General features: G+C 35.8%; 2 protein-coding genes and 1 long non-coding RNA gene across 3 annotated transcripts; 1 reads left to right on the plus strand and 2 right to left on the minus strand.

Annotated features, from left to right (window-relative positions):
* Nucleotides 1-1,421: 1,421 nt before the first annotated feature.
* LOC141646587 (DNA (cytosine-5)-methyltransferase CMT3-like) lies at nucleotides 1,422-8,522 on the plus strand. The gene is made up of 19 exons (XM_074454461.1): nucleotides 1,422-1,894; nucleotides 2,991-3,016; nucleotides 3,135-3,234; nucleotides 4,568-4,675; nucleotides 4,778-4,897; nucleotides 5,015-5,114; nucleotides 5,199-5,395; nucleotides 5,489-5,554; nucleotides 5,647-5,907; nucleotides 6,020-6,078; nucleotides 6,161-6,227; nucleotides 6,319-6,648; nucleotides 6,737-6,805; nucleotides 6,902-6,988; nucleotides 7,110-7,197; nucleotides 7,271-7,377; nucleotides 7,464-7,568; nucleotides 7,693-7,736; nucleotides 7,825-8,522. Exons 1-19 carry the CDS (start codon nucleotides 1,532-1,534, stop codon nucleotides 8,171-8,173), a joined length of 2,646 nt encoding a protein of 881 aa, XP_074310562.1. The 5' UTR covers nucleotides 1,422-1,531; the 3' UTR covers nucleotides 8,174-8,522.
* Nucleotides 8,523-8,779: 257 nt separating this feature from the next.
* On the minus strand, nucleotides 8,780-11,219 carry LOC141646588 (phenylacetaldehyde reductase-like). The gene is made up of 6 exons (XM_074454462.1): nucleotides 10,905-11,219; nucleotides 10,356-10,525; nucleotides 10,067-10,261; nucleotides 9,679-9,841; nucleotides 9,374-9,560; nucleotides 8,780-9,261 (listed from the first exon to the last, which is right to left on the minus strand). Exons 1-6 carry the CDS (start codon nucleotides 11,029-11,031, stop codon nucleotides 9,096-9,098), a joined length of 1,008 nt encoding a protein of 335 aa, XP_074310563.1. The 5' UTR covers nucleotides 11,032-11,219; the 3' UTR covers nucleotides 8,780-9,095.
* A 752-nt stretch (nucleotides 11,220-11,971) lies between these two features.
* Nucleotides 11,972-13,648, minus strand: LOC141646589 (uncharacterized). The gene is made up of 3 exons (XR_012545582.1): nucleotides 13,541-13,648; nucleotides 12,246-12,382; nucleotides 11,972-12,073 (listed from the first exon to the last, which is right to left on the minus strand). It is a non-coding gene; the product is annotated as an uncharacterized LOC141646589 (long non-coding RNA).
* Nucleotides 13,649-14,676: the final 1,028 nt, after the last annotated feature.

Consider the following 14,676-nt stretch of genomic DNA (forward strand, 5'->3'; position numbering starts at 1 on the left):
CTAACTTATATGAAAGATAGATAAAAAACCACCACCATCCAACACATGATATATTATTAATATTTTCCTTTTAAAAAACATATTATATAATATACTGTTAAGAAATAAAATATTTCCCTTTTTAATTATTATACGTTGGAATTAATATTTTGTGAGAATACATGCCAACAACTATAAACAAAATAATTATCTAACTTCGTTTGTTTGGTGAATGAAAAATCGTCGATTTTACATCTCTAAACATATTTATATATAATCACTCGACCCGAACCCGAACCATTGCCATCCATATAATAGACAACTTGTAACGTTGAATCAACGAACGGCGATAACTTCAACTAGCTTATCAATACGACCTCATTGGAATCTAATTCATGATATATAAAGTATAACACCTAACAAGATATCTATCTACGCAATTTTACCGGTAACTGTTATTGTAATGATCACTCTAGTTAACTAGCTAAGTAATTGATTCCATTAAATTTTGATAATTAATTTGAAAGAGTAGGTCTCCTGAGAGACGGTCTCCTGAGAGACGGTCTCTTAATAAGCTTTATTGAGAGACCATTATACAATTTTAAGAAAATGTGGTACTAAAGGCAATAAAATAGGTACAAATTATGATTAATGATAAAATGGGTACATTTATTATGTAAATAGGTACGGAATTACTATGTCACGATCAACAATAAAAAGGGTACGAAATACAAATAAAAGGGTACGAAAGATTGGTCTCTCAATAACTCAGTGAAAGACCGTCTCTCCTAAGTTTTAGTGAATTTGAAAAAATGAACAACAAATCCCCAGTTACTCGTTTAATACTTGCCATATATATACACAAAAAACAACGATAAGAGATTTCAAATACAACTCAATACTCCCATTCAAAACTTCCTCAACGAAATCGTCATTCTAACAACGTCCATTTCTCCTCGATTTGCAGAAACATACTCTGTAAAAAGTACCAAACGAAACACGAACAAATTCATATACATACCCATACAATTAATTGAGTCAATTATACAGTTTAAAGACACACGCAACACATATTACGATCCATATACGATTCAACAATCGCACTTAAACCAACCGTCTAACATCATTCATTTATTCTTACTATTCAGAAACACTCTATAAAAATAATTATCGAAACACTATCAATAAAAGTAGCACTCAATATTTAGTCAGCTAAAATATCTTAAAATACATAACAATAATAATTCAGGAGTCTCAGATTCAGAACTCATCCGATCAAAATAACAATTTGAATTTGAATTATGATTTTTTCCTATGATATGAATATATGATTTGACTAGAAAATATCCCAAATAATTCGTGAAAATACTTTCCCGCTTAGTTCAAAATACAAGATCCCATACTTCCCCCCATTATCCCCATCCCCATATAAATACTCCCGAAAATACCTTTTCCACTTCCATTCATTATCGCCGCCACTCTCTCTTCAAATTCCTCCCACACAAACTCTCAACTCTCCTGCTCTCATTCCATTCCGTTCCATTCCGTCTCGATGACGAAGCGAAAAACATCGAAAGCCGAATCCCCGTCCTCCTCAACCAAATCCACCCGATCCGCCAGTACTAAAAGAAGAAAGGTTGCTTCTTCCGCTGCTGCTAAAAATGTTGAGGATGTTATAGAGGATAGTACCCCGAGTTTTGATGCGGCAATGGAGGCGGAAGCGGATGAACTTATGATGGGAGTAGCAGAATCTGGTAATGCTAATGTGGTTAAGAAAGAAACTGAGCCGATTGTTGCGAGGAGGACTTCGAAAAAGAATGTTAAGAAAGAGGAGGAACTTGATTGTCGGTTTCTCGGAGATCCGCTCCCTCATGATGTTGCTAAAGCACGCTGGCCAGATCGGTATCCGGATAAGGTTGTTAATTTTTCCGTCTCAATTATTTGTTTATCGTCTTTTGTTTTGTTTAGTATGTATAATAGCTGTTCAATTTAATTGTATACTTGTTTTTCTCCGTCTCAGTCATTTGTTTATTGTCTTTTGTTTAGTATGTATAATAATACTTGTTCAATTTGATTGTATACGTGTTTTTCTCCGTCTCAGTTGTTTGTTTATTTGTTAGGTTTTATACTGTCTGTTTCAAAATTTGACTCGAAATGTTTGAAAAGCGTATACAATTTAAATGGAACTGAGGAAATTATCGATTTTCCTTTAATTTTTGGTCTTTATTTGTCAATGTAGGTTGAATTAGTGTAATTGGAAAGGTTAAATAATTGAATACTCAAAATTTGACACAAAATGTTTGAAAAGCGTAGACAATTAGATGGAACTGAGGAAATTATCGATTTTCCTTTAATTTTTGGTCTTTGTTTGTCAATGTAGGTTGAATTAGTGTAATTTGAAAGGTTAAATAATTGAATACTCAAAATTTGATTCAAAATGTTTGAAAAGCGTAGACAATTAAATAGAACTGAGGAAATTATCGATTTTCCTTTAATTTTTGGTCTTTATTTGTCAATGTAGGTTGAATTAGTGTAATTTGAAAGGTTAAATAATTGAATACTTAAAATTTGATTCAAAATGTTTGAAAAGCGTATACAATTAAATGCAACTCAGGATCAATTTGTCCCTAATTTTTGGTCTTTATTTGTCAATGTAGGTTGGATTAGCGTAATTTGAAAGGTTAAATAATTGAATACTCAAAATTTAACTCAAAATGTTTGAAAAGCGCATACAATCAGAAGGAACTGAGTCAAAATGTTTGAAAAGCGTATACAATTAGATGGAACTAAGGAAATTATGGATTTTCCTTTAATTTTTGGTCTTTAATTGTCAATGTAGGTTGAATTAGTGTAATTTGAAAGATTAAATAATTGAATACTTGACATTAAGCTGGGATTAATATTTAGAAATTTAGTATAGGAATCAAATGTTGGATTAATACTGGTTATTTTTGGATTCAATTTTTATTGCTATTGTATCCCGGCATTGATTTACACTGGTTTTTGTGCAGAATTCGCGGGGAAAGGACGTGAAAACGTAAGTACTTGTCCTAAACTAGTTACCTTTTTGCTTGTTTGATTTAATTTTGAAACTTGAATGTTTTAAAAATCTATGAAAAGTTTATTTTTCTGATATTTTAATGGATTTTTGGCAGTTCTGGTGGAGATGACGAGTATAAGCTAGCTAAACACCACTATTTAAAGGCTGAGGTTGATGACATCGTTTATGAGCTGAATGATGATGCTCATGTTATGGTAATGCTCGAATTTCACGATTAATTCTGAAAGTATTGTTCTTTCTTCATACAGTGTCATTGTTGACAGAGTTTGAGTACTGACTACTGGATGTATAGTTTATGTTGATGTCCTTTAGTTTTGCTAAGTGTTTATGCTAGAAGACTTCATATTTGGTAATTTAAGTCTGTTGGAAATGTTATGATATGTTTCCAACTTTATAAGTAGATCAATTACTTGGATTTGAAAACCTGATTTTGCATTAATGAATCTTTGTATAACTAGAGTGTTAATGGCATTTTATTTTGGTGTTGGTTAGATTTACATGATTTTGATTATTGCATTCTTAGGCTGGAAATTTCATGAATCTTTATATGTTTCCAACTTAATAATTAGGATTAATTAACCGGAATAATATGGAGGTCTTCTGAAAATAATCCCAACCATTTAATTTCAAATTAAACCCAACGATTAAGCTCTTTTTCTCATATTAGACTTGAAAAACGTGTTTATTATATTGATTTGCATATATTCTCACTTTATACGGACACTATCTGTCACTATCTGTCCAAAATTGTAGACGGATAGTGTCCCTCTCACAAAATGAGAGTGGATAGTGCAAGTGGATGAGAAATGGATACCCCTATGCCTCCCACTTGCATTTTATGAGAGGACCACTATCCATATACAGTTTTAGATGGATACTGTCTGTCTACAATGAAACAGATTAGTTGCATATATGCCACTCAAATGGTATCTACTTGACTGGTACAAGGTTAAATGGTAATATAGGGTTGGAGTATTTATAGGATGGCGCTGTCATGGTGGTCGTGGGGTGGATGTAGGTGGCGGGGACAGAACTTCAAGAGCTGACCAGCCCCACTACTGGGGAAGGCGGTCCTCTCCTACCGGCGGTGGTCTAAGATGGGGGTGGCAGGTTGGTTGACTGAGGATGAGGGTGTGTGTACTTATGGGTAAATATAGCTAAATGGTGCCTTACTAACAAGTAGACCAGTAACTCCAATTCGACAGCTTGTCTGCTTGATTTTACATATATGAATATCGCTATAACTAGGTCTTTTAATGATATTCTTGTCTTACTGTTGCACAGATTTATATGATTTTTATCATTGCGTTCTTTATGTTGGAAGTGCCATGATATGGTATCTACTTATTTAGTAGATAGATTTGATATCCTGACTTAATACTGGTGATCTTTGTACAACCAGAATTATTCAGGACATTTGCATTTTTGGTGTTGAATAGATCTTCATGATTTATGTAGCTCATTGAAACTAGTAGGACCGCGTCCTTGTATATCACCAACGTACTAATGTGTCATTTGATCTTGCAGTCTGAGGAAAGTACGGCACCATATATCTGTAAGATAGTCGAGCTATTTGAAGATGTCAATGGGGTGCCCTACTTTAGGGCACAATGGTATTACAGATCCAAGGACACAGTGAGTAAAATACCTGAAGCTTTCTTCACAACTGTTTACAGTGTATTGTATCCAGTTCTTTTTTATTAATTTTCTCGCTGCATTTGCCTTTGTGTTTGTCAGGTTATCAAAGACGCCTTTACTTTAAGGGAGGCAAAGCGCATTTTTCCTTCAGATATCCAAGATGATAATTCTTTAGGCTGTCTTCTGAAGAAGCTTAGAATAGTTAGGGTGAAGCCTAATGTAAGTCTTATTATCCTGCTTTATTTATTCTAATTTTTTTTGTTTTGTTTTTGTTTTGATGATATGCATATTTTATCTATCTAATATGCGTGTATTTTTGTTTTTGTAAAATCTCAGTTTGATATTGTTGCCAAACAGTCAGCAATCCCAGAGTGTGATTATTACTATGATATGAAATACTTGGTGCCATACTCTACTTTCATTGTACCGACAGAGGGTATGTTTCGAGCTTTACAATACTATACAATTGTTGATACTTCCCTTTTTATATAATAAAATGTGCTATATTGTATTTTTGCAGAAGTTGTTCCTTCACCAGCTGATTCGCATTCGTCTCTATCCAGCACCGATGAGACAAAAGTGCCAATTGAGGGAGGGAATCAAGTAGAGGAGGCACCACGTCCAGAGATGAGGCTGCTAGACCTCTATTGTGGATGTGGTGCAATGTCTACAGGGCTTTGCTTGGGTGCCAATATGCAAGGCATCAACCTTGTCACGGTGGGTCGCTACCCACTGAATATGTCAAAGTTAACTTAGGTTGTAATCTTTTTAATCCCACTATATATTAATTTTTACTTTTTGTCTTGATAGAAATGGGCAGTGGACATCAATAAGTATGCTTGTGAGAGTCTTAAACTCAATCATCCAGAGACTCAGGTATGTCTCACATGCTATCATTTGCTCGATGCGTTATTTTGATGTTGTAAGTTAAGAGTTCATTCGTTGCTCATATTATTCATCATAATCAGGTCAGGAATGAGACCGTAGACGATTTTTTGGCTCTAATGAAGGAGTGGGCTAAGCTTTGTGCAACTTATTCACTAATTGAGAGTAAAGATACTCATAAATTAGTGGATGCTATGGGAGTTGAGGATGGTGAAGATTCTGTGGAAGATGAAGCTGAAGACGAAGAAGATGACAATGAAGAGGGGGTGTTTGAGGTGGAGCATATTATTGGCATTTGTTATGGTGACCCCAAGGACAATAATAAACCTGGCCTACATTTCAAGGTATTTTTGAACCTGCTTAATCTTCTATTTCTTCTATTACCTTTAACAGTCCCACATGGTTGATATAATAATAGTGCTTATAGCTAAACTTTTGATTTAACCTAATATATAGGTGCACTGGAAGGGTTATGGCCCCGAGGATGATACCTGGGAACCTGTTGACGGGCTAGGGTATGGTGCCTCAACTTTTTGAGATTTACTATGCACAATCAACTTTTTCATTTCATTCTGATAAATTTATTTTTAAATACAGAAACTGCTGGAAGAGCATTGGAGAGTTCGTGAGAAAGGGATTTCAAGAGAGGCTAGTGCCTTTACCAGTATGTTGACATACCCTGCAATGGTTAATGTATCTTTATGATTTTCAAGTATCACTTTACAGTTCATTACATTTTTACTTTTTTGATGTAGGGTGATGTTGATGTGATTTGTGGAGGGCCACCGTGCCAAGGATTAAGCGGATTCAATCGGTTTAGGAATAGAGAGAATCCCCTTGAAGATCCCAAAAACAAGCAACTCCTAAGTTATATGGATGTGGTCGACTTTTTAAGGCCAAAGTATGTATTGATGGAGAATGTTGTTGATTTACTCAAGTTTGCGAGTGGGTTTTGTGGTCGATATGCCCTAGGAAAGATGGTAGATATGAACTATCAGGCACGCATTGGAATGATGGCAGCAGGTGCCTACGGTCTACCTCAATTTCGCATGCGTGTCTTCCTCTGGGGCGCTCGGCCTTCAGAGGTAATATTTAAGTTTATGTACTAAATCCCAATTTTTCTGTATGCAATGAGTACATTAATATTAACTCAGAAGAATGTTGTCTGAACAGAAATTGGCCCAGTACCCGTTGCCTACGCACAACGTTGTTGACAGAGGTGTCGTTCCAGTTGAATTTGATGTAAGCATGTGTATCAGTGCATCTATTCATACATGTTTTTGTTTATTTGAACAGTTACTAATTTAGGCAATTTGTTATTGGCTTGACTCATTTCAGATGAATCTCGTTGCGCATCCTGCTGGTAGCACTAACCATATGGAGGATAAGCTTTTCCTTGGTGATGCCATATCTGATCTCCCACCTGTAAGAATTTGTTCCTTTTTAGTATTCGGATGGCTTTCCCAGTTTATATTAGTTTAAATTGCGAGATTATCATTTTTGCCATCTCTGTATTTGTGACAACTATTTTTTGCTGGAATTGCAGGTTGCTAATAATGAGAGTCGTGATGTGATCCCTTATGGCAATGAACCAGACACTAACTTCCAACGTTTTATCAGGTTGACGAAAGATGGTAAGTTCATTCATATGAACTCTCGAGGACTAGTCATTTAATTGCTAAAAATTGAAACTGATTTTTTTTTTAGCCATGATAAGCGCTGGGACGGACATGATTACCACATTGTATGATCACCGCCCTTTACAGTTAAATATTGATGATTACCAAAGGGTTTGCAGGGTACCCAAGAAAAAGGTATGAGTATCTGTCAAGTGTCAATACTTGTTGTTCTTAATTATACCGAGTAACCTTGTAGTTTAAAGGAGATGCGTTTCTTTTAGGGAGCAAATTTCAGACACTTACCTGGTGTTCGTGTGCGGGCTGATAAGAAGGTTGAGTGGGACCCTGACGTACCAAGGGAGCTACTGCCTTCTGGCAAACCATTAGTAAGTTTCGGTTTCTTTTATTTTTGAGATTTTTAGACCATCTGCTGCCGAGATCTTCACTTAGTGGTTGAGTAGTTATTCGTGAATTTTCAACCTTTAAAACTTTGTTCCTTCATTTGAACAGGTCCCAGATTATGCCATGACCTTTGTTAGAGGAACCTCAAGCAAGTAAGTGATCCGTGTCTTCTCGACATCAATCTCTTAGTGTATTTTTCCCTTATATGCTTCCGACTCATAAAAGAACATTGCTGTTCAGGCCATTCGGAAGGCTTTGGTATGATGAAACGGTTCCAACCGTGGTGACAAGGGCGGAACCCCACAACCAAATTCTCTGTCATCCGCACCAAGACAGGGTGCTCACCATTCGGGAAAATGCAAGATTACAAGGGTTCCCAGACTATTATCAACTAAAGGGCCCTGTTAAGGAGAGGTACATTCAAGTCGGTAACGCTGTAGCAGTTCCAGTGGCACGTGCTTTGGGATATTCACTTGCCTTGGCTAGTCAAGGGTTAATCGACGATCAACCTCTCATGGTCCTCCCGGTTGGTTTCCCTGTCATACATCGAGAAGGAGAACAAGCGCCCACTGTCGAAGAAGCTGTTTGACCAATTTATCGTATTACCTAGTCCAAGGTCAACAAGATACAATTTCTTCTCCAGAGCAGTGGAGTGGATGGTCGACCAAGTAAAAAGTTGTCTGGTTTCACGTCTCCATGACAGAAAACATTTAACATAATCAATTGTGTTCGTCTTACACAAGCTCAAGTCGCAGAATCAATTTCGGTAACAAGATTGGATTGGAATGAAACAATTTTTTACATAATCAAAATTGTGTTTGTTGTACTTGTAGTATTTAACCGATTCTCATGTGGAACACTCGATAATTTTGTTATTAATGTTATACGAGTACTTCAATGTTTTTACGAGTTTATAGGAGGATTACAATTTTACGTTCTCCCACGCTGAACAATAGAAATTTCGAAGAATTTAGTTACAATTTCCAAACTTTTTTAGTTTACCTTATACTATTATTTGTTCGCCCCCATTGACATCTTTTGCCCTAAGTTAAAATCCTGGATCGGCCACTTGACAGTTGACACACACCATTCAATACACAAAGCTTACCAATGCTACAAAGACAGTAGTGGCTTTGAATAAATACTAGGCACAAATTTAGTAAAAAAATATATAGATACACACTGCACAACATTCTGACATTTTTATCAGTTGAAAATTTATCAACTTTGAACTGAAGACATTTCAGATATCAGAGTTTGTGATTAATTGTGAAAGCAGGTTATATTACTAGAATTAAATGATGCAGTTGGTCATTTATTATTTACTGTGTATACATTTAACTTCCAACAACATTCAGTAGGTCTTTTTTAAGGCGGTCTTAAAATGAAAACGGGTCAAATATGCTCTAAACTTACATATATGGGACAAATCTTTTGTTAGTCCCTAGACAACATTTTGTCTCAATTACTATATTTGACCCGTTTGAAGTTTAAGACGGATAGAAATATCATTATAGTTTCAATTCAGGTTTTTGATCAGTAATGAACTTCTTCTTCTTAAAGCAATCAACAGTGTCCTTTACAGCATCCCTCAACGGCGTATATTTGATTCCTAAGCTTTCAAATTTTTCCTGAGAAATCTTGCATAGTTGCGCAGGAGGGCGGTCATCACTGGGCCTGAAATTTAATTTACAGCGTTTAATATAAGCGTGACTGAGAAAGTTCTGAAACCAAAATCAGGGTCTCAAAAAATGACACTTCCATATGGACGAAAAGAAAGCAGACTTACTTAGTAGGGAGTTTAAGATCAGGGTAAAGCTCACGTAATATCTCGACAATTTCTGAATGATGAGCTATACTTTCTCCCATTAGATACCTTCCATGAGCAGAAGGGATCTCAAATGCTCGAATATGTGCTTCGGCCACATCTTTGACATGAACCCAATTGAAGGTTTCATTCAGGTAAGTTTCTGACCCTGAAAACACCTCATGAAACAGACCACTTCAGTCACGTCTTCAATCTGAACCGTAAATCTGTAACTGAATATTTAAAAATGCAATGCAACGAATTTAAGTGTGTTTTAAGTTTTGTACCATTGACTAAGGCATGGATATAGGTACAACTGCCACTGAGTGTGTTCTGCAACAAAGGGCCTATGCATATAGTTGGATTTATCGTAACCATGTCGATCCCATTCTCTTTGACAAACTTCCAGGCTGCTTGCTCGGCTAAGGTCTTTGACATCAGATACCACTTCTGTATGCAAAGCAAGCATCTAGCTCAGAAATTTAGATGGGGAAACTGTTTTTGAAGAATTTTTCATTATGAGTCCTCTAAAAATGTCTGTTTAAGTTTTAAATACAGAAGCGAGGCTGCATACATACAACCCTACTGCCCTGTTAAAGTCCGAATTCTAAGTAATTGGGTTAATAACTCAGAACAAAATAACTGTCAAAATGTGGTGATAGCAAGTGTACGAACCAATGGTGAAAATTTGCAAAATTCCGGGACAGACCACCATGTTTCATCAACCACCACTTCAGGAGTCTGAGGTCTGTCATTAAACACACAAGCACCTATTGAAGACGTAAAAACAACTCGCTTCACCGTGGGGTTTTTCACACAGGAGGCGAGGACATTCAGTGTTCCGTTCACTGCTGGAGCAATTATCTCCTCCTAATCAAGTTGCAGAAATTATGTTTATACTTCACTGTGATCATGAAAAGGAACTTAGAAGAAAGTGAAGGGATATATAAGGACAGTTAGCTACCTCAGGATTAGGAGCAGCAATCTTAACCGGGGAGGCGGAATGAAACACACCGATACATCCATCAATGGCAGCATCAAAAGAACCTTCTTCCGAGAGGCTTGCTTCAAAAAATTTGAGTCTGTCCTTTGCACCATCTAGCTCTAGCAGATGCGCAGTTTTTGAAGGATCGTCTGTACAGTAGAACAGAAAAAGCACGGTATGCCAGTATAAAAGCTTGTTTTTTTTTAATGGTTTCAACCATTGTCTCATGCACTTAAATTCCGAGGACAATATTGGTAAAGTAAATTAAGCTAGCAAATTCCTACCTACATGCACCAAATAGTTCGGTACAATGCAAAATTTACTATAAAAGAGGAGGCAAATAAAAATACAAACTACGACGTAAAACAAATGAATAGATAGAATAGAATAATGATTTAGCGCCACCAGTTTGTTAGTTTTGTATTCAGTATCGCCCTTTCACATGCAGTTCAAGTCATCTCATTACAGGTTTACATAAATAGCTGTACATAAACAAAAATATACGAATGGAAGAGAAGCGGTACATACCAAGACTTCGAACTGTGCCATGAACAATGTAGCCACGGTCGAGCAAGAGCTTGATTATCCAAGAAGCAATGTAACCATTAGCACCAGTCACACAGACCTTTTTGCCTTCTCCCCCTCCTTCCACCATTTGTGTATATTAACTTAATTTTCTTATTTAACGACTTAACGTTACGGCTTTTTATATAGGGAATAGCTGGCCAAGGAATAAGTGAGGGTGAAAAAATAGATGGAATTTAAGCATGAAATAAGAAAAGAAGGCATTAATTAGAGTAGAGAAGTTATGGGCTCAAACATAGCTAGATCTAGTAGACATATAATGTGATACATCATTTTTGTCCAAGTATAAACCAAACAAACTACTTTAGCTGCGCATTAAAGTTATTACCTATTATTACAACTCAACAAGTTGGTTGTAATTAAAGCTTTGATGTTAACTTCTGATCACAAGACTGGCATAAAGTACTCTGTAAGAGCATTGTTACTCCTTCATTAGTCATTTCCGTACGTTTGTTCAAAATTCCTCTCGTATAATTCGAACAAACGTATTGAAATGACTTGAAAGGGGAGAGGGTTAACATTCGTTGTATAGCTTCTTCACCCTTCTCCTCTCAAAATTCATTTTAATTATATAAATATCAAATAAATTAGCAGAAGCATGTGTCAAGTGTCAACTAGCCTAGTTGGTAAAGTTATGAGCGGTGGTAGTCATGACCTGGGTTCATATGAAATTAGATAACATTATTCATCCGTTTTTTCACAGGAAAATTAGTTTTACAGAGCTTCAACTAACATAATCAACTTCTTTCTCTATCAACAATCAAGTGTGGTCCAAAATACAGTAGACCATGATTTTCTTGTTTTTTATTCTTTTTTCGGTTAAGTGATACACCAAACACCATGCTTTGAACATTAATAGGCCATCAAAACTACTTTGATAATGATGTAAATTTGTCAAAATGAACAGGTTACTTAAAGGTGGAAGCAAAGCTTTAAAGATCGGTTAAATGATGGGAACACAGTAACATATATTGGTTCGTTCAGACCATGCATTTAAGATCGAGACTCACAAGCTGGCAAATCCTTTCTCCTTCAAGCTTCCTGTAGTCTCCTTGAAAGTTATATCAGCGGAATATTGTCTCCTTGGCACACAACGCTTGTCATCCGCACACCTGAAATAACTCGGAGGGTCAGAAAAGGACTTGATAGCTGCTCTATGCTTTTTACCGCCTTTTGAACTGATACAATGGGCATCTCTTCACATAGCTTTATACAGAATTATGCTTCCAGATAAAGTTGAACTACATCACCATAAGTTAGGAAAAAAGCTCTTTAAACACCAACCTTCCTGAAAAAAAGACGCAAAAGAAACAAGAAAAGAAAAGGAACTACACAGATTAATCTGTGGGACTGCATCAGCATGATGGAAAGGAGATGCTGTGTGGAAAAAGCCCTAGAAACGTAAACCTTCGGAAAATGACCTGAAAGAAAAGAAGTAACATTGATTAACCTGTGAATCTGTAGCAGCATCATGGGAGGGATATACTGTGCGGAAAACACTGGCACGGCTCTTCACGGCAGCATCAAAACAATCCTTATCAAAAAAATTAGCACCGAAGAACTTAAGCCACTCCTAAGCTCCATCAAAAGCACGCTAGTACTCTAATTTTTCAGGATTATCTGCGTAATGCTACTTTGTGCACTGTGCCAAATTAATAGTCCTACGTTTACTGAGGTACTAGAAACTACTAGTACCTCAAGCCAGTAACTCCGTGATAGTTAAGCAAGTAAAAGCTTAAGCAATCTCAAGCAAGTAACTCCATCATAACTAACCAAGTAAAAAGCTTGCAGCGTATGATACTCAAAATGAAATGGAACTTAAAAAGTGAAGACACAACCTTAAACACTCTGAATTAAACAGGACTGTTAGACACAGATGTAACAATTGCTTATGATGAGAAAATTTCTTAATGCTAAACAAGGACCTTAAGCTTGTGACCTCTCACAGCCCCTCTCCCACTTGTCCTCCCACTTACTCCTTGTGAGAGGTCACAAGCTTGTGACGGAATAGTGTCGTCACAAATGAGAATTTGTAATCAGGTTTAGTACTCCTACAAAAACATCTCCGTTATCTCAATTATTTGTTCCCCTGATTAAAATACCCCTCGTAATTAATTAAAAAATAAATAAACAAATGATTAAGACAAATAAAGCCTGAATATTTACCAGACTTACAAAGTTTCAGGTTAGTAATGGCCTAATCCATAGTAATCATGATCATGGATACTTGTGTAAGGCGGAAGTACTCCCTACATTATAAAACCGGTACTTTTGAATTTTTATAATTACTTTTACTCTAATATGGATCATGATTTTTGTGCAACTTATATCCGTTTTACACAATTTTGTGTACAACTTTACACAATTTTGTGTATAACCGCCTTACACTTCACTAATTGAACAACACAATTACTTGTGCAAAACCGTCTTACACAATAATCGAAAATTAGCAAGAACCCGCATAAAAACGACTATTTTGATCATAATTAATTAATTAATTATCCCCATAAGTAACCAAATTAAACCACTAAAGTGATAAAAAATAAATATAAAACCAATATAAAATTGGAATTAATTACCTCTTGAAGAATGAAATTGGGGATGAAAATTAGGGTTGTTGTGGAGGTAGAGATGGGAAATGGAGGTTTACTCTGAAGCTTCACAAATAGTTTGAAGTTTTTCCTGCCACAATTTGGCGGGTTTGATTGAGGATCTTATTAGTTGACTTGACACTTATGGGTACTTGAGTACACTTAAGTAGGTCTACTATTTAATCGGGTCGGGTTCAAACAAGGTCGGTTCGAGTGTGTTATTAACGGTCATTTAGTGTGTAAGTCATGTATGTTGTTTCTGGTCATTTGAGTTGGGTTATTTTAGGATGGTCTACTATCAAGTCAATGATTATAGAGATTTTATTAGTTGATTTGACTTTAAAAGTTAATGCCTCCATCTTAGTCATTTATTTACCTTTTTTTTTTTTCATTTTGGGTGTCATGTTCATTTGTTTGCATTTCTATATTGGAGTTTTTTTATGAGTGATTTGATCACCATACCCATAACGATGAGAAAAATGATTGTACGTAGATATACTACCTCACGCTCACTTAATGAGTTTTTGTGTATTTTTTGTTTTAGTTCTATAGAGTATAAATTACATTTTAGTTATATGAATATAACTTTTTGAGATTAATGTTTAAGTAAATAAATTCAAAAACTTTATAATAAAACTCAAAAAAATTATCTTAATGCTCAAAAACACTATACATCTGATGTATGTACTACATCAAATGTATAATCCACTTACTGCATAATGATCCACTTCATTCAATAACATCAACCACAACTGTCTTCTTCCATTTCCTTAATAATTGTATCAAGCCCAAAGGTAAACAAATGACTGAGGAGTAGTTGTTTCTAACGGGGACATTTTCCGGGTTGGATAAATTAGGGTTTAGCAAAATTCGAGCCAAGTCGGATTAATGTGGGTTTCTGTATGCATTAGGATGTTGTAATACATATAAATTTTAGGTATCGTGTTTGTCTTGCCCGGTGAGGTTAATCGGGTTGTTTTTCGTTAAAATCCCGGGCGAAACTCTCAAAGACTCAGGGTTCAAGTCTAGTAGTTAAAACCTGCTTAAAATAGTTTATATTCCGGATGTTACAATAGTATTAAGATTTGGTTTAACCAGTCAAATTACAAAAACTAGCAAGTGTT

This window comes from Silene latifolia, chromosome 3 (genome assembly GCF_048544455.1).
Source record: "Silene latifolia isolate original U9 population chromosome 3, ASM4854445v1, whole genome shotgun sequence".
Lineage (NCBI taxonomy): Eukaryota > Viridiplantae > Streptophyta > Magnoliopsida > Caryophyllales > Caryophyllaceae > Silene > Silene latifolia.